General features: G+C 53.3%; 1 protein-coding gene and 1 pseudogene across 2 annotated transcripts; one reads left to right on the top strand and one right to left on the bottom strand.

The window, feature by feature from the left end:
• The first annotated feature begins 868 nt into the window (after positions 1-868).
• On the top strand, positions 869-21,159 carry LOC140898126 (uncharacterized). The gene is given in 8 exon segments (XM_073311574.2): positions 869-1,269; positions 1,659-1,747; positions 2,765-2,870; positions 3,216-3,329; positions 3,687-4,998; positions 5,716-5,749; positions 8,936-9,356; positions 19,667-21,159. Coding segments are annotated over 8 exon segments (3,162 nt in total). The 5' UTR covers positions 869-1,082; the 3' UTR covers positions 20,566-21,159.
• LOC140898292 (uncharacterized) lies at positions 10,051-11,648 on the bottom strand (annotated as a pseudogene). The gene is made up of 2 exons (XR_013634625.1): positions 11,584-11,648; positions 10,051-11,332 (listed from the first exon to the last, which is right to left on the bottom strand). The product of XR_013634625.1 is annotated as an uncharacterized LOC140898292 (transcript).
• Positions 21,160-22,229: the final 1,070 nt, after the last annotated feature.

Below are 22,229 nucleotides of genomic sequence, written 5' to 3'. Positions count from 1 at the left end.
TGATGCAATTGTGGGAGTTGGCAACATTATAAAATAGTTGTTAAAAACAAAGGAAAGATTCTGGTTTAGCCAGGTTCTTTTAATACTGACGGGATAAATAATGTAGTATGTTAACCTTTTATTGTAACTTTGCCTTAATAAAAAGGTTTTTTTGGTTTTGTTTTTAAAAGGAAAACAGTTAAATAATCTTACTAAAAACCCTTTACTTTCTTCAGGGTGATTTTATCCCTTTAGAGTCCAGGGACACAGTGATTTTGTGTGTGTTTCTGTGTCTGTGTACATGTGTTCGATGCTTCCGCAACAGAGCTCATAAATAAATATATACTAAATAACAGAAATGCCAACTCTCTGGATTTTAATCACCACTCTTGTGATATTAGGGATTTTCCTTAAAGTTCCAGCTCCTGGACTCCTGTGATCATGGGAAAAATCTCTGCTTTCACTTAGAAAAGGGGGTATGTTTCTTTTAAAAACAAACAAACATAAAAGCCCTCTAAACCACACCAAAACAACAACACCCATGCCAAAGAAACCTGGAAAACAGAACTCCTTAAAGGTTCCAAAAAGTAGAAAGCAAACAAAAGGAACTTCGGGGGACCTTTTAAAACCTCACCCTTTTAAAGTCCATCTTGTGATTTTCCTGTGGTTTAGCTCGTGATTTTTCCTGTGGCAACACTGGGTTCATAAAATCCCATTAACCCTTAACGGCCCCTCACTGGGTATGTGATACAGCAGAAGGGAAGTTCTCGGTCACGCCTTCCCTCATCACGAGGCAGGCAAGAGGACTCCGGAGCTGGGGCTGCAGCGAGGGCGAGGAACCAGGCTGAGCTTTCTCTGCTCTCTGCTGGGGGTTTGCTGGACCAGGCAAGAGCTGGAGGGTCACTGAGCTGCAGAAAGAGCCGCCTCCCCCGGCGAGAGGCTCGCTGAGCTGGGTGGGCCTCACTCAGCATCTTTATTAGTTCGCCCCCCCAGCCTGGCCCAGGGCGGCTCCATCCAGTGCGTGTTGCAGCTCGGCTTGGTATTGAGCGGAACAGGAAGGGGCTGGGGCTGGGGTGAGCGAGGAGAGGCTCTGCGGCTCCTGGATGGGACTCGATGCTTGTGAGCCCGGGCTGAGCCGCTGCTGCTCCCCAGCGGGGTCTGTGCGGGGAGCGACCCGCATTCACCCCGCTCTGTGCCAGCCGGGGGGCGGGACTTTCTGCGGTGGGTGGAACCAGCCCCTGGGGCAGCCCCGGGCTCCGCCGACACCAGCCCCTGAGCCGGAGCCTGCAGGTGAGGGGGGAGACCCGGGGGAAGGGCCGGGGCCGGGCAGGAAAGTGACTCTGCACCGACGGCCCCTCCTCGCCCCAGCTCTGCTCCCGGGGGGCGGGGGTCTGCGAGTCCCGGAGCTGCTGCTGCCCCCCCCCGCCCCCCCGGCTCTGCCCCCCTGGGCGCCGGCAGGAGCCGGGCCAGCGCCGGGGGAGCGAACGGGCCGGGACCCGGCCAGGGACCGAGTCTCCCAGCCGAGGGGAGGGGAGAGGGGGCAGGAGGGAGACGGGGGAGAGCAGGGGCAGCAGAATCTGGAAGGTCCCTCTGCAGGGATGGAGCTGGGGGGGAATCGGGGCGTGAAGTGGACTCCAGTCCCATCTGAAACCTCCCCACTCCCCTTTCCCCCCTGTCAGGCCGCAGAACAACATCCACGTTTCACTCCGGATCATCCCGTCCTCCTGCGGGCCAGGGCAGGGAAATGGCTGGAGCGGAGCCGGCTCAGGTAGGGGGATTTCTCAGGGAGCTGCTGTGGGTTTGTCCTGTAGAGAGAGGGGCAGGAAATACACAGGGTAGGGTTGGGGCAGGGAATTTTTATTTACAAGGGGTGTGATGGACCCTGTTCATGCCTGTTACTGGGAAGCAGGAATCTCCCCTCTTGGGTGGAATGAGACCTGACCCTGGGACAAACTGGGGCCAGAACTGCCACATTTGGAGCAGCACCTTTGGGTGACTTTTTGTGGTTGGGAGCGTGCGTACCAAAGGAGCTGTTTCTGATTTGGCCTCTCTCCCTCTAATAATAATACTTTAAAGCTCCGCCTTCCACCCCAGGCTTTCACCTACCTGGGAGCTAGGCTGGTCTTGTTATCCACCTTGTACTGATGAGGAAACTGAAGGACGGGGATGTGATGTAACTTTGCAGCCCTGTTGCCCTGTTCTAACCACTAGGCCACACCCCTGATTCCCACGTCGTCTCTGCACTGCTGTTCCCGTAATGCGGATGGGATGACGGCCATGCGTATACGAAGTCGGAAGGGCCGGCAGGTCAAGACAAGGCTGGATTTGATCTTGCAGCATCAGAAGCATTTTCCACAGCCGCAGCTCTCTGATCTGACTGTCCTTACATTGCAAAACAATTGCCAGGAGCTGGGACTGGACGACAGGGGATGGATCACTCAATAGTTGCCTTGTTCTGTTCATTCCCTCTGAGGCATTGGCACCGGCTGGAAGACAGAAGACTGGGCTAGATGGACCATTGGTCTGACCCAGGATGGCCATTCTTATGTCCGGAGCAGCAAGGAAGAGGCAAATCTGGGTGTGATGACAGGGCAGGTGTGCATGGAGCAGTCTGGAATGAGGGACCAGTTGGGATGCAAATCTAACTGGGGGGGGTTATGGGAACTGTCAGGACATAATGTGTTGGGGAATGGAGCAGACACACCAGTCTGGGTCCCCAGTGGCTGAGCTGGTGGGATTGGGGCTGAGGCAGCAAGTGCTGAGTGGCGAATGCCTGTTGTTTCAGGGACCGGTGACCTTCAAGGAGGTGGCTTTGTACTTCACTGACCCCGGTCAGAGGGCCCTCTACAGGGACGCCATGCAGGAGAACCATGCGAACGGGACCTCACAGGGTAAGGGAGGGTGTGTTTTCCCATCGTTTGTTAGAAACTGTATAGTCCCTGACGTGCCTTGTGCAGCTGCAGCTCTGGGATCGGCCTAGGTCTCCAAGATTTCTGGGATGAGGCCAGAACCTCCATGCCTCCTCCCATGGGACAAGAGATTTGGAAATAGAATGATCTAAATCCTGTCTCCACCTCCTGGGCTTTCAAAGGGGCAGAGGGAGATTTCCCCAAGGGGTCCATGAATGTGGTCCATGAATGTTCCCCCTCCAGCCAAATCCCAGAACATTCTTGCCGTAAATTTTTAGGACAGTTTAACCAACCAGGGTCTTTGCCACTCTGCTGTCTTGTGAACAGGATCTCCGATTCCAAAACCCGACTCTGTCTCCCAGCGACAACACGAGGAAGAGCCGTGGGTCCCGGATCTCCAAGGCTCTAGAAAAAGGGAGAACCCAAGAGGAGACTGCCCAGGTGAGAAATCCATGAAACTGACACAGACGTCATCGGTGAGTGAAGGAGACAGCTGGGATTCCCACAAAGGCCCCATGAGCACCCCCAGTTCTGCCTCATCCCCCCCCTGCCCCAGTCAGGATTGTCCGCAGCGGGGGTCATATCCTCATGGCAGACACCGCTCGTGGCTTCCCACCCGCCTTGACCGACAGCTGGCAGAACCTCCCTCTGGGCTGAGTGTTCAGTGGGATGCAGAGATAGAATTGCTCCTCCTCAAGGGAAGGGCTTGACTCCTGATTTTTCAGTCTTCCCAGCAGTTATTTTGGTTTATTTTCTCCCCTTTGCCATTCCCCTCTCTGAGATTTCCTTTCTCCCCAGCGCAGGGAATTGACTCTTGTCCAGATCACCCCACTCGCCTCGGGGAAGTATTCAGGACCCGCAAAGACTCCCTGTTGCGCAAGGGCCCGCGCCCCAGGGAGAGACTGAACACGTGCAAAGACTGTGGGAAGAGCTTCCGTCGGCGGTCCAACCTCCTGGCCCATCAGAGGACCCACGGGGGCAAGAGACCCCACCCGTGCGCCGACTGCGGCAAAACCTTTGGCGCCTTCTCCAACCTCCTGCGGCACCAGCGTGGGCATGCCGGCGAGAAGCCCTACAACTGTCCCGACTGCGGGAAAGGCTTCGGGCACAGCTCGGCCTTGGTCACCCACCGGCGGATCCACACCGGAGAGAGACCCTACGCCTGCGGGGACTGCGGGAAGCGCTTCAACGTGGTCTCCAACCTGGTGCGTCACCAGCGGGGCCACACGGGCGAAAAGCCCTACAAGTGCCCCGACTGCGGGCGGCTCTGCAGCCAGCGCTCCCACCTGGTCACCCACCGGCGGCTGCACACCGGCGAGCGTCCCTACGCCTGCCCGGAGTGCGGGAAGTGCTTCAACGTCAGCTCGGACCTCATCAAGCACCGGCGCGTCCACACCGGGGAGCGGCCCTACGCCTGCAGCGACTGCGGGAAACGCTTCAGCGGCAGCTCCAACCTGCTGACCCACCAGCGGCTGCACACGGGGGAGCGGCCCTACAAGTGCCCCGACTGCGGGAAGGGCTTCGCCATCAGCTCCAAGCTGATCGCCCACCAGCGGGTCCACACCGGCGAGCGGCCCGACAGCTGCGCCGACTGCGGGAAGGGCTTCAGCGACCGGCCCCACCTGGCCCGGCACCAGAGCGCCTCCCGGCGCGAAAAGCGCTACACGTGCTCCGACTGCGGGAAGGGCTTTGCCACCAGCTCCTACCTCCTCACCCACCGGCGGAGCCACACCGGCGAGACCCCCTTCATCTGCGGCGACTGCGGGAAGAGCTTCGCTGTGGTCTCCAACTTGGTGCGGCACCGGCGTATCCACACGGGAGAGAAGCCCTTCCGGTGCGGGGAGTGCGGCCGGCAGTACAGCCAGAGAGCCCACCTCACCACCCACCAGAGGGTGCACACCGGGGAGCGGCCCTACGTCTGCCTGGACTGCGGGAAAGGCTTCAACGTCAACTCCTCCCTCACCAAGCACCGCCGGACCCACACCGGCGAGAAACCCTACGTCTGCCCCGACTGCGGGAAACGCTTCAGCCAGAGCTCCAATGTGATCACCCACCGCAGGCTGCACCACGGGGGGCATGGTGGTGCCGCGGCTAGGGCCAGCCAGCGGGAGTGATCCCCCGCCAGCCTCTCTGGGGCCAGGACATGGGCAGCAGCTGACTCCTGGGCTTTGTCAGATAGAGCCTTTTGCTGCTGCAGATCCGGCTGTCTGGAGACCCCGCGCCTCCTGCTCTTCCGATGGGGAGGCTGGAGAGAGAGACACACACCCCCGTCTCCTCCAGGGGAGGGTGGAGTAAGAACCCCCTCCCTCACTTCCACCAGTGCTTCCGTCACCCTGGAGTGGACGACTCCTCTGTTCCCCACGGCACCTGGCCGCTCAGCGCCCTGAGGTTGGGGGAGCAGAGACCTTCTCTCCGGACACCTTTGTTTAGTTTCCTGGTTCCGTGTCCGGGTCACTTCCGGTCCCACGCAAATAAAAAAGTTCCCTCCCTGAAACTTCCTTGTGCTTTCTTGAGAAGCTGGTGGAGCTTGTCTGGAGCCCTGCGTGTCTGGGAGGGGTGGGATTACAGAGCCCTTTGTGTCTGGGAGGGGTGGGATTACGGAGCCCTGCGTGCTGGGGAGCGGGGTGGGGGGAATTACAGAGCCCTCCTCTTGAGTGCTGGGGAATTAGGGAGGACGTGCTCAGTGGGTGAAGATTATTCCCAGAGTCGGAGGCCAGAAGGGACCATTGTGATCATCTAGTCTGACCTCCTGTGTAACACAGGCCATAGGACTTCCCTGGAATGGTGCCCGTTTGAACCAGAAAAAATATTCCATCTTGATTGAAAGATTTTCAGTGACGGAGACTCCGCCATCACCCTCGGTAAGTTGTTCCGATGGTGAATTACTCGCACTGTTAAAACGTGTGCTTATTTCCCGTCTGAATTTGTCTAGCTTCAACTTCCAGCCACCAGCATGCAGGCAGAGCCGTCCCTAGGGTATGGCCAATTGGGGCGACTGCCCTGGGCCCCGCCCTTCGTGAGGAGGTGGGTGCCCGGCGCGGAGGTGAGGCGGGCGGGCGAGAGGGGTCAGGAGGCGAACAGGGAGTCGAGCGGCGGGCGGGGGGGAAAGGAGAAGCCCCCCTACTAACCTCCCCCTGCCCATCGGTGGGCCCTGCTGATCAGCGCTTCCCTCTCCCTATCAGCACCTGCCGCCGATCAGCTGTTTTGCAGCATCTGGCACTGGTGGGGAGGGGAGAGGCGCAAGGGTGCAGCGCGCTTGGGGGAAGGGGTGGAACTGGATAGGGAAGAGGCGGGGCTGGAAGGGTCAGGGGTGGAAAGACGTGGAGCAGGGATGGGAAGAAGCAGGGCTGGGTGGGGCCCTGGGGGAAGGGGTGAAGTGGGGGCAGGAGCTGGGGGGAGCACCCCCCAGCAGATAAGTGCCGACTTGCTATGTCCCGGGCCCCGCACCCTGCTCGGGATGGCCCTGCCTGCGGGGAGATGGGTTATGAGGGGAATTAGGAAGTTGCAGGAGAAGAAACACAGGGCTAGAGCCTCTGCTGGCGGACAGGGGTACTGCTCTACTGGAGGGGTTGGGGCAGCACTAGTTGATGATGATACTGAGTTCTTCTATAGGGCTATTCATCCAGGGGTCTCAAAGTGATGGAGGCGAATGCCATTGTCGCCCTGTTACAGATGGGGAAGTAACTTGCCTGGGGTCACCGGCCAAGCTGGGGATTTGGGAAGGAGGAGCCTGGGAACTACAGACCAGTCAGTCTGACTTTGATCCCTGGGAAGCTACTAGACCAGGGGTGCCCAAACTGTGGCTCGCGAGCCCCATGTGGCTCTTTTACAGTTCAGGTGCAGCTCATGGAGCCCCCCCACCCCCCAATCTCTGCCTACCAGACTGCGGGGTGCGGGGGAGCTTAGGGCTTCTGCCTTTTGGCAGGGCTAGGGGCTTCTGCCAGAGATGACTGGTGGCTGCTGAAAACTGTGGGGGGGCACAATTTAAAGGTTTGCCCCCCGCAACAGCTTGAGTCATGCCCCCCAAGCACACCCCCTCTTATCCTCAGCAGTCCCTCCTACAGCTCCCAGGTGTTTGCTCTGCGTGGAGAGGCAGCAGCAAACACCTGGGAGCTGCAGGAAGGGGTCGCTGCTTTAGCTCCCCGAGGAGAGGCAGCAGCAAAAGCAATGGCTCTCCCTGCAGCTCCCAGATGTTGGCCGCTGTCTCTCCCCACAGCCGCAGCTCCCAGCTTGCCAGCTCCAGCAGCTGCCATGCAAGGAGGTGGTCAGGCAGCACCATGTGACTGAGCAGGGCCTGCAAATCCTGGCAAAAATCTGGGGGGGGCACGTGACCCTGTGTGCCCCCCTCCCCATGCGTCACTTCAGGATTCTGTCCAGCAGGAAGGAAGGTCTCGGGACTTCAGTCCCACAGGGCACACCTGCTAGGGCTTGGAACTTCAGCAGGAGCAGGGCTTCAGCCCTGAGCCCTGGCAGGCATCTCCCATAGGGCTGAGGACTGAGATCCCCCTACCTGCAAGGCTGAAGCCCCGAGCCTCGGCAGTCACGCCCTGGCTCTTGAACTTCTGAGGATTGTCATATGCGTCTTGGAGGGTCAGTAAGTTTGGCCACCCCTGTAATAGAGCAATGTATAACATTCAATTTGCAAATACCTGGAGGATGAAGGGGTAATCACAAGGAGCCAGCATGGATTTACTAAGAACAAATCATGCCAAACCAGCTTGATTTCCTTTTTTGACAGAGTAACTGGTTTGGTGGATGCAGGAATGTGGTGGACATAATTTACCTGGACTTCAGCAAGGCTTCTGACACAGTCCCTCCGCACACTTTGATAAGTAAGCTGGAGAAATGCTGGCTTGGCAGAACTACCATTAAGTGGATATGTAATTGGTTAAACAACTGCAGACAAAGGGTACTTATTAATTGAATGATGTCAGATTGGAGGAAGGTCTCGAGTGGGGTTCCATAGGGATCTGTTCCGTGTACAGTGTTGTTTAACATCTTCATTAACGACCTGGATGTAGGACTAGAGAGCGTGCTGATCAAATTTGCAGATGACACATTTTGGAGAATAGAGCTAAAGTTCAGAGGGATCTTGATAAATAGGAGAACTGGGCTATAGCCCACAAAACAAAATTCAAGAAAGGCAAATGTAAAGTCCTGCACTTACGAAGAAGCACCATAGGCACAGATACAGAACGGGGGCTAACTGGCTTGGCAGCAGCACTGCTGAGAAAGACCTGGGAGTTATGTTGGATCAGAGCCTCAATGTGAGTCAGCAACGCGATGCTGTTGCAAAAAGAGCAAATGCAACTTTAGGTTGCATTAACAGAGGCATAGCATGCAAGTCGCAGGAGGTGATAGTACCACTCTATTTGGCTCTGGTTAGGCCTCAGCTGGAGTGCTGTGCCAAATTTTGGTCACCAGTGTATAGAAAAGATGTGGAGAAACTGGAAAGGATCCAGAGGCAAGCGACAAAGATGATCAAAGGGATGGAATGCAGCCTTCGGAGCCAGGGCCCGCTCCAGGCACCAGCGTTCCAAGCAGCTGCGTGGAGCAGCAGTGCAATAGGGGCCATGGCGGCAATTCAGCGGCAGCTTCTCCCTTTTGCCATCAGCGGCGGCAGTTTTTTTCACTGCTTGGCCTGGCAAAAACTGTAGAGCCGGCCCTGATCTGAGCAAAGGCTGAAGGAACTGGGTATGTTTAGTTTGGAAAAGAGGAGATTAAGGGGGGGACCTGACAGCAGTCTTCAAAGGCTGCCATAAAAAAGATGGAGAACCATTGCTCTCTCTTGCCACAGAGGAGTTCAAGCTACAGCATAGCAGATTTAGATTAAATCTCAGGAAAAACTTCCTAACTCTAAGAACAATAGGCCCATTGAACAGATGCCTCAGGAGGTTGTGGAAGCTTCATAGAATACCAGGATTGGAAGGGACCTCAGGAGGTCATCTAGTCCAACCCTCTGCTCAAAGCAGGGCCAATCCCCAATTTTTGGCCCAGATCCCTAAATGGCCCCCTCAAGGATTGAGCTCCCAACCCTGGGTTAGCAGGCCAAGGCTCAAACCACTGAGCTATCCCTCCCCCCAGGCTGGAGACTGCAGGGGCCAGTGACCTTTGAGGAGGTGGCTGTGTATTTTATGAAGGAAGAGTGGGCTCTGCTGGACCCTGCTCAGAGAGCTCTCTACTGCATGACGTCTCTGGAGAACTATGAGACTGTGACCTCGCTGGAGTTTCCAGTTTCTAAACCTGATGTGATCTCCCAGCTGGAACAAGGGGGCGATCCATGGGTCCCAGACCTCCAGGGCTCAGAGGAACAAGAGATCCTGAGAGGTGCCTGCACAGATGGTGGGATGGTGAGTGAGAATGAGGAACAGAATCCTCAGCAGAAGGATGCTGAGCATGTGGACCTGCATGGGGTATTGTTGCAAAGATCCAAATGGCATGTGTCCAGGAGTCATGAGCAGTGAAAAAGTTGTGAGAGACAGCACAGGCCAGAGGGGCAGCAGGGAAACCAGCCAGAAGAGAAAGTGGGTAAAATCCATTGATAGTCAGGGAACTCGCAAGGACCTCAAGGGAACCACAGGCCAGCTTCTTCACTGGAGGTTTTCGAAAGGAGGCTAGAGAGCCACCCATCTTGGATGGTTTAGACACAACAAACCCTGCATCTTGGCACGGGGTTAGACAAGATGATTTTTGTGGACACTTCTAATCCTATGGTTCTGTGATTCTACGAATTGAACCCTCGTCCCAGGCCAGTGCCCTCTCCGTTAGGCAATTAGCGCCCCTTATAATGCACCTCTTTTGCATTATTCCCCAAAGGGCTAAATGCCCCCCAGTTGAGGATCTCATCCCTGGCAGAATAGTGCAGAACCACTTCAGTGAACAAGCCTGTGACTTTTGAAATGTATTCTCTTTGGCTGTGTTCATTGTCACTTTTTCCCTCAACCAGATTGATCACCTGTGACAGGGAAAGTTAGAAGCAACTTTCTAAGGCCTTGTCTACGCAGGGAAGTTATTCCAAATAAGCTAGGGTATGGATGTAAAGCACAAGAGCTATTCTACAATAATTCCCTGTGCGGATGCTTTTATACCATATCAAGAGTGACTTTTTGTGGTTTAGTTTAATCTACTTCCAAAATCATTTGGCAATAGCTGTTCCAGTCTCTTTCCCTATGTAGACAAGCCCTTGGTCAACGACGACTATTTGAGGAAACCAGAGTGGTGATCACAGCCCAGATGCTGGGTGAAGCTAGGCACAGGTCTCTGGAGTGAGACATGGCTGGAGTATCCCTCTCCATGGATAGAGAAGGGAGGGGAGTCCTTCCCATCTGCCTTCTGTGCCTGGGATGATCTTGTTCCTCCCCTGCCATGAAGCAAAGGACTTAGAAGCTGGGGCTGCAGCAAGAAGGCGGAGCCGAACGGGGTCTCTGTTCCTCCGCCTGCCGAGCCAGAGAGCAGTACCAATCAGGCTGGAGTAGGCTACTGCTGTCTCCTGACCCCAGAGACAGGCAGCTGGTGACCGAATGCCCCCTGGCATTCCTGAGAACTGCAAAAGCTCTGGGGATGGGACGGGCGTTTGTTTATTTGTAAGGTCTATTCACACAGTGGAGTATCTGATGCACAACCAGGTTGGATCTCTGCCGGAAGCTCTTCCCGCAGCCCAGGCAGGGATAGGGTCTCTTGCCTGTGTGGACTCGTCGGTGCGTCAAGAGGGACGAGCTGCAGCTAAAGCTCTTCCCGCACGTGGAGCAGGCGTAGGGTTTCCTCTCCCATGTGCAGCCTGCGATGGCTGGCGAGCGCCAAGCTGCTGCAGAAACTTTTCTCGCAGTCGGGGCACTTGTAAGGCCTCTCGCCCGCGTGGGTTCTCCAGTTCTGGACGAGAGCGGAACCGTGGCTGAAGCTTTTCCTGCAGTCAGCGCAGCTATAGGGTTTTTCCCCTGTCTGCATCCTCCGGTGCCAGATAAGGCGTGAGTTGCAACTAAAGCTTTTCCCACACTCAGCGCACGGGTGGGGTCTCTCTCCCACCAGGCTGCTCGGCTGGGTTATGCTTTTGTTGAGATCCTCCAAACCGCCCACATCATGAGTGGATTTATCCTGACTCATCCCCAGCTGGTGTTCTTGCAGCCTTTCTGATCCACACTGAGGTTCACAGACTTTTCCCTGCTCACAACTCTGTGAAAAGTTCCCTTCGGTTTTTACTGATGGCATCCCATGCAATTCCCCCTGTTCCAGGTTTAGGGACACATTCCCGTCTGATTTTATTGACACTGTCCCATAAGGCTCCCCTGGCTCAGGGCCTTCCTGCTGAGAATTCTCCTCCTTGTTCTCAGCCACCGTCAAGTCACTTGCAGGGACAGAGAGAAACCCCAAATGCGAGTCATTCCCTGTGCCGGGGAGGCAGGGGATCTCAGAGAAGGGCATACCTCAAAACAAAACCAACTGTTCACCTACAAGAGAGGAGAGGACCAGTTCTGCCTCGGCATCCATCTGAACACTCAGGAGGAAGGGAGCTAAGGCCAGGTGTCAGTCAGCCGGGGCAGGAAGCCATGAGTAACGTCTGACGTGAGGATACAACACCGGCTGGGGACAGCTCTGACCTGGGTGAGATGAGGCAGAACTGGGGGAGCTCAGGAGGCCTTTGTGGGAATCCCAACTTTTTACTTCCTTTGTCAATGGGTCATTTTAACCAATTCCTCACCTGTGCAGGTACCCCCTGGACTCTCCCTTTTCTCTGAGCTCTGGAGGTCTGGGATGCATGGGTCTTCCCCTCGCTCCAGCTGGGAGATCATGTTGGGCTTAGAAATCAGACGCCCTGCTCAGCGGAAAGAAAATATGCATGATCAGGGGGAAGTATATCTCCTGATAATATGCCCTATGTAGAACGCTCTATTATTTTGATTCAGCCTCCTTCTGTATTGGGGGTGGGGAGGGAGGAGGAATACATGGGAAGGTGGTAATACTCGGGGTGAGAAACGTTTGCATGTGTAAGGGCGAGTGTTGTTCCTCTTGTAGGGGATTCAGGAATCTTCAGACATGGGCTGACACAGTCTTGGTGCTGAGCCCTTTGTCTGGTTTGTCACCAGCCCCTGGAACAACGATGGCAAAGAAAAAAGGTGAAAGAAATTTAACTGGTGCGATTATCAGTGCCCGACACAGGAGCTCTGAGATGCATGAACTGCTCCATTCATCCCAAATGGCATGTTGACCACAGACTCCAAGGTCGACACATTAGATGGCCACACTGTTAACTATTTCAGCTGCGAGTCAAAGCCCATAAGGAAAGCAAGGACAATCATAGCATGAAGATCTGCACTATCTACTGCAAAAGGCACATAAATTGGCCACCACAATTTGGTAGAGTTCCCTCCGAACCTGTATTTTCCAGGAGCCCAGCATCACAGAACGGGGTGCAGGAAGAGATGGGGCCGGCTAGATGATCAGTTCTTGTGAGAGAGAATATCTGATTTTTTGAGTACAAATTATTAGGGAGGGAGGGAAAAATATCACTCACCAAAGGCAATAATATATTTAAGATCCGCCCTGGCAAAAGGGGCCCAAGCATGTGGCCCAGAAGTGGGTGAAGGGAAACAGTTTCCTGAACAAAGGGGCGGCCATAGACTTTCTGTCTAATGTGACTTATTGGAGACGAAGGAAAAGCCAGAAGAACCCCTCATGCGAGGGGCAGAAGGACATGCGGCAGTCTACCGCAGCCCTGAAAACAATACGCCCGATGATCTTGGCACATGGACAGAGTTCGTAGAGATATAAAGGTTCGCCCCAGCTCCAAGCTTGACAGCAAACAAGGAGAGTAGCATGGCACCTTGCTAACCTTGTCAGCTTGCACCGAGTCAAACTTGCCAGGCAGCCCACATTCTCTCTCTCTCTCTCTCCATCACTGCCCTGGGTGCTCTCAACTTTTCCAGACTACTGTACCCCTTTCTTGCATACCCCCAAGTTTCACCGCACTTAAAAATGACTTGCTTACAAAATCAGACATAAAAATACAAAAGTGTCACAGCCACACTGTTACTGAAAAATTGCTGTGGTTGTTGTTACAATATAATTACAGAATAAATCGATTGGAATATAAATATTGTACGTACATTGCCATGTACAGCATATAGAGCAGTATAAACAAGTCATTGTCGGTATGAAATTTTAGTTTGTACTGACTTCACTAGTGTTTTTTATGTAGCGTGTTGTAAAATTAGGCAAATATCTAGATGAGTTGATGTACCCCCTGGAAGACCTCTGTGTACCCCCAGGGGTACACTTACCCCTGATTGAGAACCGCTGCTATAGAGAAACCCCAGCCACTGTAATATCACAGCAGCCCTTGGACTGGGTCTCTCCACACTAATACACAGGCAGATCCTCTCCTGCATAGCAGCCTCTCACACCCGGCGGTCATCACGTTACCCAACATGTGCCCAACCCTGCCCTCCTCCCTCGGCTCCAATGAGGAGGGATTCTTGGCTGAGGCTGGCAGGACAGGCCCTGCATTTGCCATGTTGCTCTGGGCAAACCAATCCCAGGTAAACTTGAGTGGGAGGCTGTACCTACCAGTGGCTCTTTGCTTTTTCTCTCCCTATAAGCTTTGTCGTCTTCTCTCTTTTTCCTCAGACAGGCCAGACACGCTTGTGACATCTCCTGGAAGAAAGGGAGAGGGGAGGGGGAGGGGAGGGGAGAAAGAAGGTGCTTTTTTACAAACTGCTGCCAATGGCCACCCAACTGCCAGATTTCAGGGCCCAGTCCTGCCCTGCAGATGCTGGTACACCATCCCTGGCACTCGCTCCCACAGATCCCAGGGCAGGAGGAGGCCCTCAGGCTTGTGGGTTTGGCAGCTACAGCGAGGCAGATGTCAGAGGGGCAAGGCCATGGGCCAGAGAAAAACAATGGCAGCTCAAGGGAGGGGGTGTGTGTGAGTGCAGCCCCAAACCACCAGCTCCAATCATCCCTCCCCGCAAACCGCCTTAATTCCAAACCCCTTCCCACCCCCGCAACTCGCCCCAGCTCCAAACATCTCTCCGCAGACCAGTTCTAAACACAGCCACCAGTCAACACCCCAGCTCCAACCACTGCCCCATAAATCAACTCCTCAACCCCCCCCCAGTTAGAATCAGTGTCCAGCACAAATCCAACATCCAAATATCTCCCCCTCACACAACCCCACAAAGCTCCAGTCCCCTCAAACACCAGGCTTGCCACCTGCCCAGATTTTCCCCAGATGAGGGCTCAGCATCATCCCAGATGTTCTGGGGTTTGCACCGGAGAGGTGGCAACCCTAACCACCAGCACCCCCTAATCTGAAACATCCCAGCTCCAAACATCCCCGCCATGCCATCTCCACACCCAGCTCCCGCCCCCCGCCAGCATGTCCCACACACCCCAGTTACAAACAGTGCCCCCAACAACCAGCTCCCAACCTCCCCCAGTGACACCCCCTAACCCTCCAGCTCCAACTCCCCCCACACCCCAGCGATAAGCACCCTCCTCGCACCTCCTAGCTCCAACCCCCCACTTCTGAACACCCTCCTCCCACAACAGCACCCGAGCATCCTCCAGCTCCGCACAACCCCCTTGGAGATCCGCTCCCCCAGCTGCCTCCAGGGGGTCCCCGCCGTGCTCCCCAGCTGCCCCCAGGGCTGCAGCAGGCTCCGGAGGATGGGCTCCTAGCACCGCGGGCAGCATTGGCCCTGCTCCGCTTCCTCCCAGCGCTGGGGCCCGGGGAGCGGCGCCTTGCATGCAGCAGCCGCCGGGTTTGAACTGCCAGGGCTCAGGGGAAGGTTTTGCAGTGGGACATGGGGGGGGGTCTCCTTGCCGGGGATTGGTAGGTGCCTGGGGCCTCTCCAAAGGTGTGTGTGGATCCAGCTGTAGTGAAAACCAAACCAAAACCGCCCCAGGCTGGGAAGCTCTCAGGCCGGGGGGGATGGGCAGGGAGTCCGGACACCTGGGTTCTATTCACAGCTGTGTGGGAACAAGGCTCCTTCCAGCCTGAGAAAGTCCCTGTGAGTGTTGCTACCCGACTTGGTATTGAAGGGCACAGGAAGGGGCTAAACCAGCTGGGCTCTAGCCGCTGATGCTGGGAGGGGAGAGAGGGAGGCAGGAGCTGCTGGGGGAAAAGGAAGAGGAATCGGAGCCCAGGCGGATCCTACATCTGAGTTAGTGCTAAAGCCTCGTGGAAGATGCTGCTACCTCTGTTGTGACCTGGGAGCCCGGGCTGAGCAGCTGCTTCAGCGGGGTCTGTGCAGGGGGAGACCTGCATTAACTCCCCTCTGTGCCCAGCCCAGGTGGGACTTTCTCCGGTGCTTGGAACCAGCCCCTGGGGCAGCCCCGGGCTCTGCCGACACCATCCCCGGAGCCGGAGCCTGCAGGTGAGGGGAGAGACCCAGGGGAAAGGGCTGGGGCCGGGCAGGGAAGTGACTTTGCACAGCCTCAGATCTGGCAGTCCCAGTCTCTTGTTATTTTATGCTTTTCTTAAAGCCCCAGGTCCTCTAGTCCAGTCCAGTGTTCTCAACCAGGGGCACATGGTATTCCTGGGGGTACGCAGAGGTCTTCCAGGGGGTAGATCAACTCCCCTAGCTATTTGCCTAGTTTTACAGCAGGCTACATAAAAAGCCTAGTGAAGTCGGTACAAGCTAAAACTTCATACAGACAAAATGAGAAAGGAAGCAATTTTTCAGTACTAGTGTGTGGTGACACTTTTGTATTTTTATGTCTGATTTTGTAAGTAAGTCATTTTTAAGTGAGGTGAAATTTGGGGGCATGCAAGACAAACCAACCTCCTGAAAGGGGGACAGTCATCTGGAAAGGCTGAGAGCCTCTGGTCTGGTCCAGTGTTTCTCCCACTTTTTGGAGACTGATCTGCTGCCTTTCTAAACTGTGTCTGGGAGATCTCAGGGCAAACACTGCCCTTCTAGTCCAGGCATTAGGGTGTGACTCTCTGCTGTCATTAAAACTCAGCTGCTAGCCTTCATGGTTGCACAGAAAAGCTTGATGACTTGAGTGAAACCCAAAAGCCTGAATGCCCACAAACAGAATCTGCAATTTTTTTAATTTTTATTTTTAGCAAATGTCATGATTTTGAGGGTTTGGCTCACAATTTTGGGGTTGTCTGCACCAAGAGCCAAACTGCAGGAGAGAGCCGTTTCAGGGGGACCATGAATAAGCCTCAGTGGGCTATCCTGTTTTGTCAGAGGAGTTGTCAGGGAGGGGGTGAAAAATAAGACCGAGATGCAGGGAAAAGAAGATGTGTGGGAGAGACAACTTGAAATATGGCAGATTTAGCCATCTCTGTGCAGTTAGGGCAATAACATGGAGCGGTGAGAGAGAGCGTGTGTGGGGGTTTATTCCTTATTTACACATCTGACACCATTTCTGTCCTGTTGCCCCCCCACACACACCCGAGCCAGCTACTGCTTCCAGTGATCAGTAGGGCCCTACCAAATTCAGGGTCCATTTTGGTCAATTTCACGGTCATAGGATTTTAAAAATCGTAAATTTCATGATATCAGCTATATAAATCTGAAATTTCACAGTGTTGTAATTGTAGGAGTCCTGACCCAAAAAGGAGTTGTGGGGAGGTCACAAGGTTATTGTGGGGGGGGGCGGGGGTTGCAGTACTGCTACCCTTACTTCTGCACTGCTGCTGGTGAGGCGGCTTCGGAGCTGGGTGCCCGACCAATAGCCGCAGCTCTCCAGCTGCCCAGTTCTGAAGGCAGAGCAGAAATAAAGGTGACAATACCATGAACCCCGCAAAAAATAACCTTGCGGACCCCCCTGCAACTCTCTTTTGGGTCAAGACCCCCAAAGTGAGAAACACTGATCTTCCCTCCCCCGCCCCTCATGAAATCTGGGTAAAAGCACACAAAAGACCCGATTTCATGGGGGAAGACCAAATTTCATGGTCCATGACACGTTTTTCATGGCCGTGAATTTAGTAGGGCCCTAGTGATAAGCCATGGGGTTCCCATAGAGTTCCACAGGGATGGGTAAACGTCCCCAGTATGAAAACATTGCCAGGGCTAATGTGGACCAGAAATCTTTAATTCCTGGTTTTCAGAGGTTTACACAGAGTTGATTCAATGGTCTGGAAGCACATGAGGTGGGTCAGTCACCTTAGCTCTGTGTTAACAAAGTTTTTTTGGGCAGTGAAATTTCCCTTTGCTATGCGGAGGGTTTAAAAATGTCTTTGGGAGAGTCTGGATCTGGGGTGTAATAAAGTGACCAAGTGATTTCCCAGCCAGGCAGAGTCTCTCTGCAGGGAAAGAGCCTGTTGAGAATTGGGGTCTGAAATGGACTAAAACTCCTTCTGCAATTATCCCAATCACTCCTCTTGCCCGGACAGGCTGCAGAATAACATCCACGTTTCGCTCCAGATTGTCCCATTCTCCCGAGGGGCTGGGTAAAGGAATGGCTGTGGTGAAGCCAATTCAGGTAGGGGATTTCTCAGGGACCTGTCCTGAAGGGACCAGGGCAGAAAATACACAGAGGAGAAAGAGAGGGGGACAGGGTGTGAGAGAAACCTGCTGGGACTTGTTGGATCTGGGTCCTGGTTTATAGGAACGGGCCCATTGCAAGGGGGCAGAATTCCCCCAATTTATGGAACAGTAAACAAACCCCTGGAGAGAAACTGGGAAACTTGCTAGCCTCTCCGTGTGGAAGCTTGAGCCCAGTAGCCAGAGGCTACTATGAAATATGAAGGGGCCACCCAGCTGTGAGGCCCAGGGGAGCTGCCCTATCCCCCCACATCCAGCAGCTAGCAATGGGGAGCGTTTGTGTTTGCCCGCATAAAAAACGTTTTTGCCTCAGAAATGCTGCAGTTCCGCCTTTTACCCACCAGAGGCCATTGTGGTGCCAGAACAAATTTAGTTTATGCGGGAAAATACCAAATTCTCTGCCCAGTGCAGCAGAATTCTCCCAGGAGTAGAGTTTATCACAGCCCCCTGCCCCCGCATCCAGCTCAGGACAGAGAGGGGCACCCAGGGCTGCTGGGGGATCACAGACTGGGGTTCAGAATGGGACAGACTGGAGCATGGGCTCAGGAGTGGGGTGACGGTGTTGAGTCTGGGGACAGGGGAGGGGGACTGCAGAGACCCATAGGGATGAGACGTGCAGGGATGGGGCAGACGTGCCTGGGGTCAGCCAGGGGCTGCATGGGGGAGGCTTCCAAACACCCTAACAATCCCCCTCCCCCCCCAGCAAAGAAAAAACACATACCCACACCCAACACCCTCCAGGTTCACTCCTAGGCTCCTTCCCTCTCCCTCAGCTCTTCCGTTACCCTTGACTCCCCTAAACCTTTGCACTACTTCTGACAGGTGCAGGAAATACAGTTCATTTCAATTTAAATGAATTACACTAAGTTCTGTATTAATATGCCTCATAAGGAATCTATTTGTACAAAAAAAAAAATTACCAGAATCTTTTTTTTTCTTTTTTGGATCTGCATTGTTACAGACATACTTGCTGACAGATATTTTGAAATAAATTACCAAAATATTTGTAACTGGCATGATTATATTGTGTTATTTTGACAGATAAAATATGCAGAATTTTGCATTGTGTGCAGAATTTTTTTTTTTTTTTTTGGTGCAGAATTCCCCCAGGAGTATTGATTGTTAGAAGCTGTAGGGTCTGCGATGTGCCCAATTTGGCTTCTGCTCAGGTCCTTTCCTGGTATCCTAGGCTGTAGGGGATTGGGCCCGTAGTCCCCTGGTCTGGTGAGAGAGAGACTTTCAGCTCTATACCTTTTCCCATGGGACAGGGGAGTCAGAAACCTAAGGGAGATCCTACTTCATATCCACCCCCCATAATTTACATGGGGGCAGAAGCTTCATCTTCAGCTGTCTGTATTCACTGTCTCACACAGAACCCCAATTCCCCTCCCTTCCTGGGACTAACTCCATCTGTGGGGTGGGCCCTGGCCTCTGCAGGTTTAGAAACAGGCAGGGACTTAATATCAGAGCTGGGTCTGAGTTAGCATGTCCCCCAGAAACTCCTACTGAGGTGCAATATCTCTCCATACAGACATCTGCCTCTCCCATGGGGGTGGGGGTCAGTGACCACATTCTCCTACATTCACATGTCACACACACAGCATGGGGGCTGGTTAAAATCAGGGAATGTTCTTTGTGACTGATATTCTACAAATATATAATGCATCCTGATCTTGCCTGATTTCACTCCCTGGGCAGGATTTCTCCTTCCCAAATCTGATGTGATCGTCCGGCTGGAAAGAGGGGAAGAGCTGTGGGTCCCGGATCTTCAGGGCTCTGCAGAGAGGGAGATGTTGAGAGGTACCTGCACAGGTGGGGAACCAGTGAAGTGGATGTAGGGAACCATCAGCTGAGATTCGCTCAAAGACCTCGTGAGCTCTCCCAGTTCTGCCCCACCATCTCTTACGCCCAGCATGTGCCATACCCTCATGGCAGACGTCACTCATGGCTTCCACCGATCCTGACTGACATCTAGCAATAGCTCCCCACTGACCTCTCTTTCTAGTGTCTAAATCAGGTTCCTTTTTTTCTCAACCACCCCAGTGGTTACTGTGTTTCATTTCCCCAGCCCCCCCAATTTGCTATTCCCTTTCTGAGCCTTCCTTTCTCCCCAGTGAAGGGAAGGACTCATGTCTGGATTCTCTATCCTGGCAGGTGATGGGACGGTGAGTGAGAAGCAGGAGAGAAATCCTCAGCAGGATGGTCCTGAGCAAGCAGAACCACATGGGACATTATCAGGAAGAGCTGAAGGGCATGTCTCCCAGTACCCCGAGCGGGGAGAAGGCTGTGGGATTGAGCACAGGCCAAAGAGGCAGCAGGGAAATCATCCATCGGAGAAAGGTGGCAAATCCAACAATGGTGTGGGAGGTTGCAAGGGCCTCAAGGAAACGCCAGCCCAGCTGAGCAACCCAGAGGGGGAGAGAAGACACACGTGTACGGAGTGCGGGAAGAGCTTCAAACGGAGCTCCAACCTTATCACCCATTGGAGGATCCACACCGGGGAGAGGCCCTACAAATGCTTCGACTGCGGGGAAAGCTTCAACGTGAGCTCCAACCTCATTGCACACCGGAGACTCCACACGGGGGAGAAACCTTACACGTGCCCCGACTGTGGAAAAAACTTCATCGTGAGCTCGCAGCTCACTATACACCAGAGGATCCACACGGGAGAGCGACCCTATCGGTGTCCCGAGTGCGGGAAAAGCTACATCCAGAGCTCAGCCCTGGTTAAGCATCGGAGAACCCACATGGCAGAAAAACCCTACAAGTGCCCCGAATGCACAAAAAGCTTCACTGTGAGCACCGCCCTCATTAGGCACCAGAGACTGCACACGGGCGAGCAATCCCATATATGCCCCGAGTGCGGAAAAAGCTTCGGTGTAAACTCAGACCTTACCCGACACCAGAGACTGCACACAGGAGAGAGGCCGTATAAATGCCTGCACTGTGGGAGAAGCTACACGCAAAGCTCAGCTCTGATTAGGCATCAGAGAGTCCATACAGGAGAAAAGCCTTATAAATGCCCCAGTTGCGAGAAGAGCTTCAGCCAAAGGTCAAATCAGATTAAACACCAGAGAATCCACACAGGAGAAAAACCGTATCTATGCAGCGACTGTGGAAAATTTTTTAGTACCAGCTCAAATCTCGTAACACATCAGAGACTCCACACTAGAGGCTATTAGGGCTGACCAATGTAGATAACTTACATTTGTCCGTTGCCATCTTGGGTGTTGGTTTAACCAGGCAAGACCAATCCAAATCATCTGGCCGGTGCGGATTCTGCCTAGCTCTGCAGCCCCTCTGCCAGCCTCTACAATTCTGGATACTGCCTATACACTCTGGTCTCAATACCACCCCTGTGAAAGCTCAGAGCTCCTCTGCTTGCCAGGGATTTAGGTGGAGCATCTCTGCATTCTTGGCCCCATCACCGCACACTGGTGGGCATACACCCAGATACCCCTGTGTAAACTGTGGGTTAGGCTCTGTCTCCATCATGTAACCAAATACCACCCCCAAAAGAGTCTTAAAGATACCAGATGGGAGCCACCTTCTGGGGTTGAGGGTTCTTCCTCCTGCCTTGGTCTTAGGTCCTCCTCCAGCTCTGTTCTTCCTGTGTAAACCCAGTATAGTGTAAAGGGATTGGGAAGTGTTCCGTTAAATTGTATGTGAGGGCCTTTGCTGACCCTCACTGTCTTCAAGACCAGAACAGTGGTATAGGTATGTACCGAGGTCTTGCATGTTGAATATATGTACAAAACACAGCTATTTGGACTCCACTGTGCTTGTGTAGTTTCTCCACATTACGTATGTTACGTAAAGAGCAAAAGACATAACAGCTGTAGAAAGGATGGGATCCTAATCCAGGAATAGAGTGAAATAGACAGTGACTGCACTTAAGAACAGCCATACTGGGTCAGACCAATGGTTCATCTAGCCTAGTATCCTGTCTTCCCACAGTGGCCAATTCCAGGTGCTTCAGGGATAATGAACAGAACATGTAGTCATCAAGTGATCCATCCCTTGTCACCCATTCAGCTTCTGGCAAACAGAGGCTAGGGATACCATCCCTGCCCATCCTGGCTAATAGCCATTGATGGACCTATCCTCCAAGAACTTATCTAGTTCTTTTTTGAACCCTGTTATAGTCTTGGCCTTCAGAACATCCCCTGGCAAAGAGTTCCACAGTTTGACTGTGCCTTGTGCGAAGAAATACTTCCTTTTGTTTGTTTTAAACCTGCTCCTATTAATTTAATTTGGTGACCCGTAGTTCTTGTGTCATGAGACGGAATAAGTAACACTTCCTTATTTTCTTTCCCCACACCAGTCATGATTTTATAGATCTCTATCTTATCACCCGTTAGTGGTCTCTTTTCCAGGCTGAAAAATCACAGTCTTATTAATCTCTTCTCATACGGAAGCTGTTCCATACCCCTAATCATTTTTGTTGCCCTTTTCTGAACCTTTTCCAGTTCCAATATATCTTTTTTGAGATGGAGCAACCACATCTGCACACAGTATTCAAGATGTGGTTGTACCATGGATTTATATAGAGGCAAAATGATATTTTCTGTCTTGTTATCTATCCCTTTCCTAATGATTCCCAATATTCTGTCAGCTTTTTTGACTGCCGCTGTGCACTGAGTGGATGTTTTCAGAGAAAACTTGCTGGGACTGTAAGTTAACTGCTCATTTAGAGAGTTGTTTGTTTTTTTTTAAGTCAAAAATATGTGGCTGTTTGGGGGAAATGGATTTGTTTGATAGCACACCTGTAGCGAGAGACTGGAACAATCTATAATTTCTAATAACATAACTGATGAAAGACAGGTGGCGCCTGTTAAACCCACCA

The sequence above is a fragment of the Lepidochelys kempii genome, chromosome 14, assembly GCF_965140285.1.
Source record: "Lepidochelys kempii isolate rLepKem1 chromosome 14, rLepKem1.hap1, whole genome shotgun sequence".
Lineage (NCBI taxonomy): Eukaryota > Metazoa > Chordata > Testudines > Cheloniidae > Lepidochelys > Lepidochelys kempii.
This window is presented reverse-complemented; position numbering and strand designations above follow the sequence as displayed.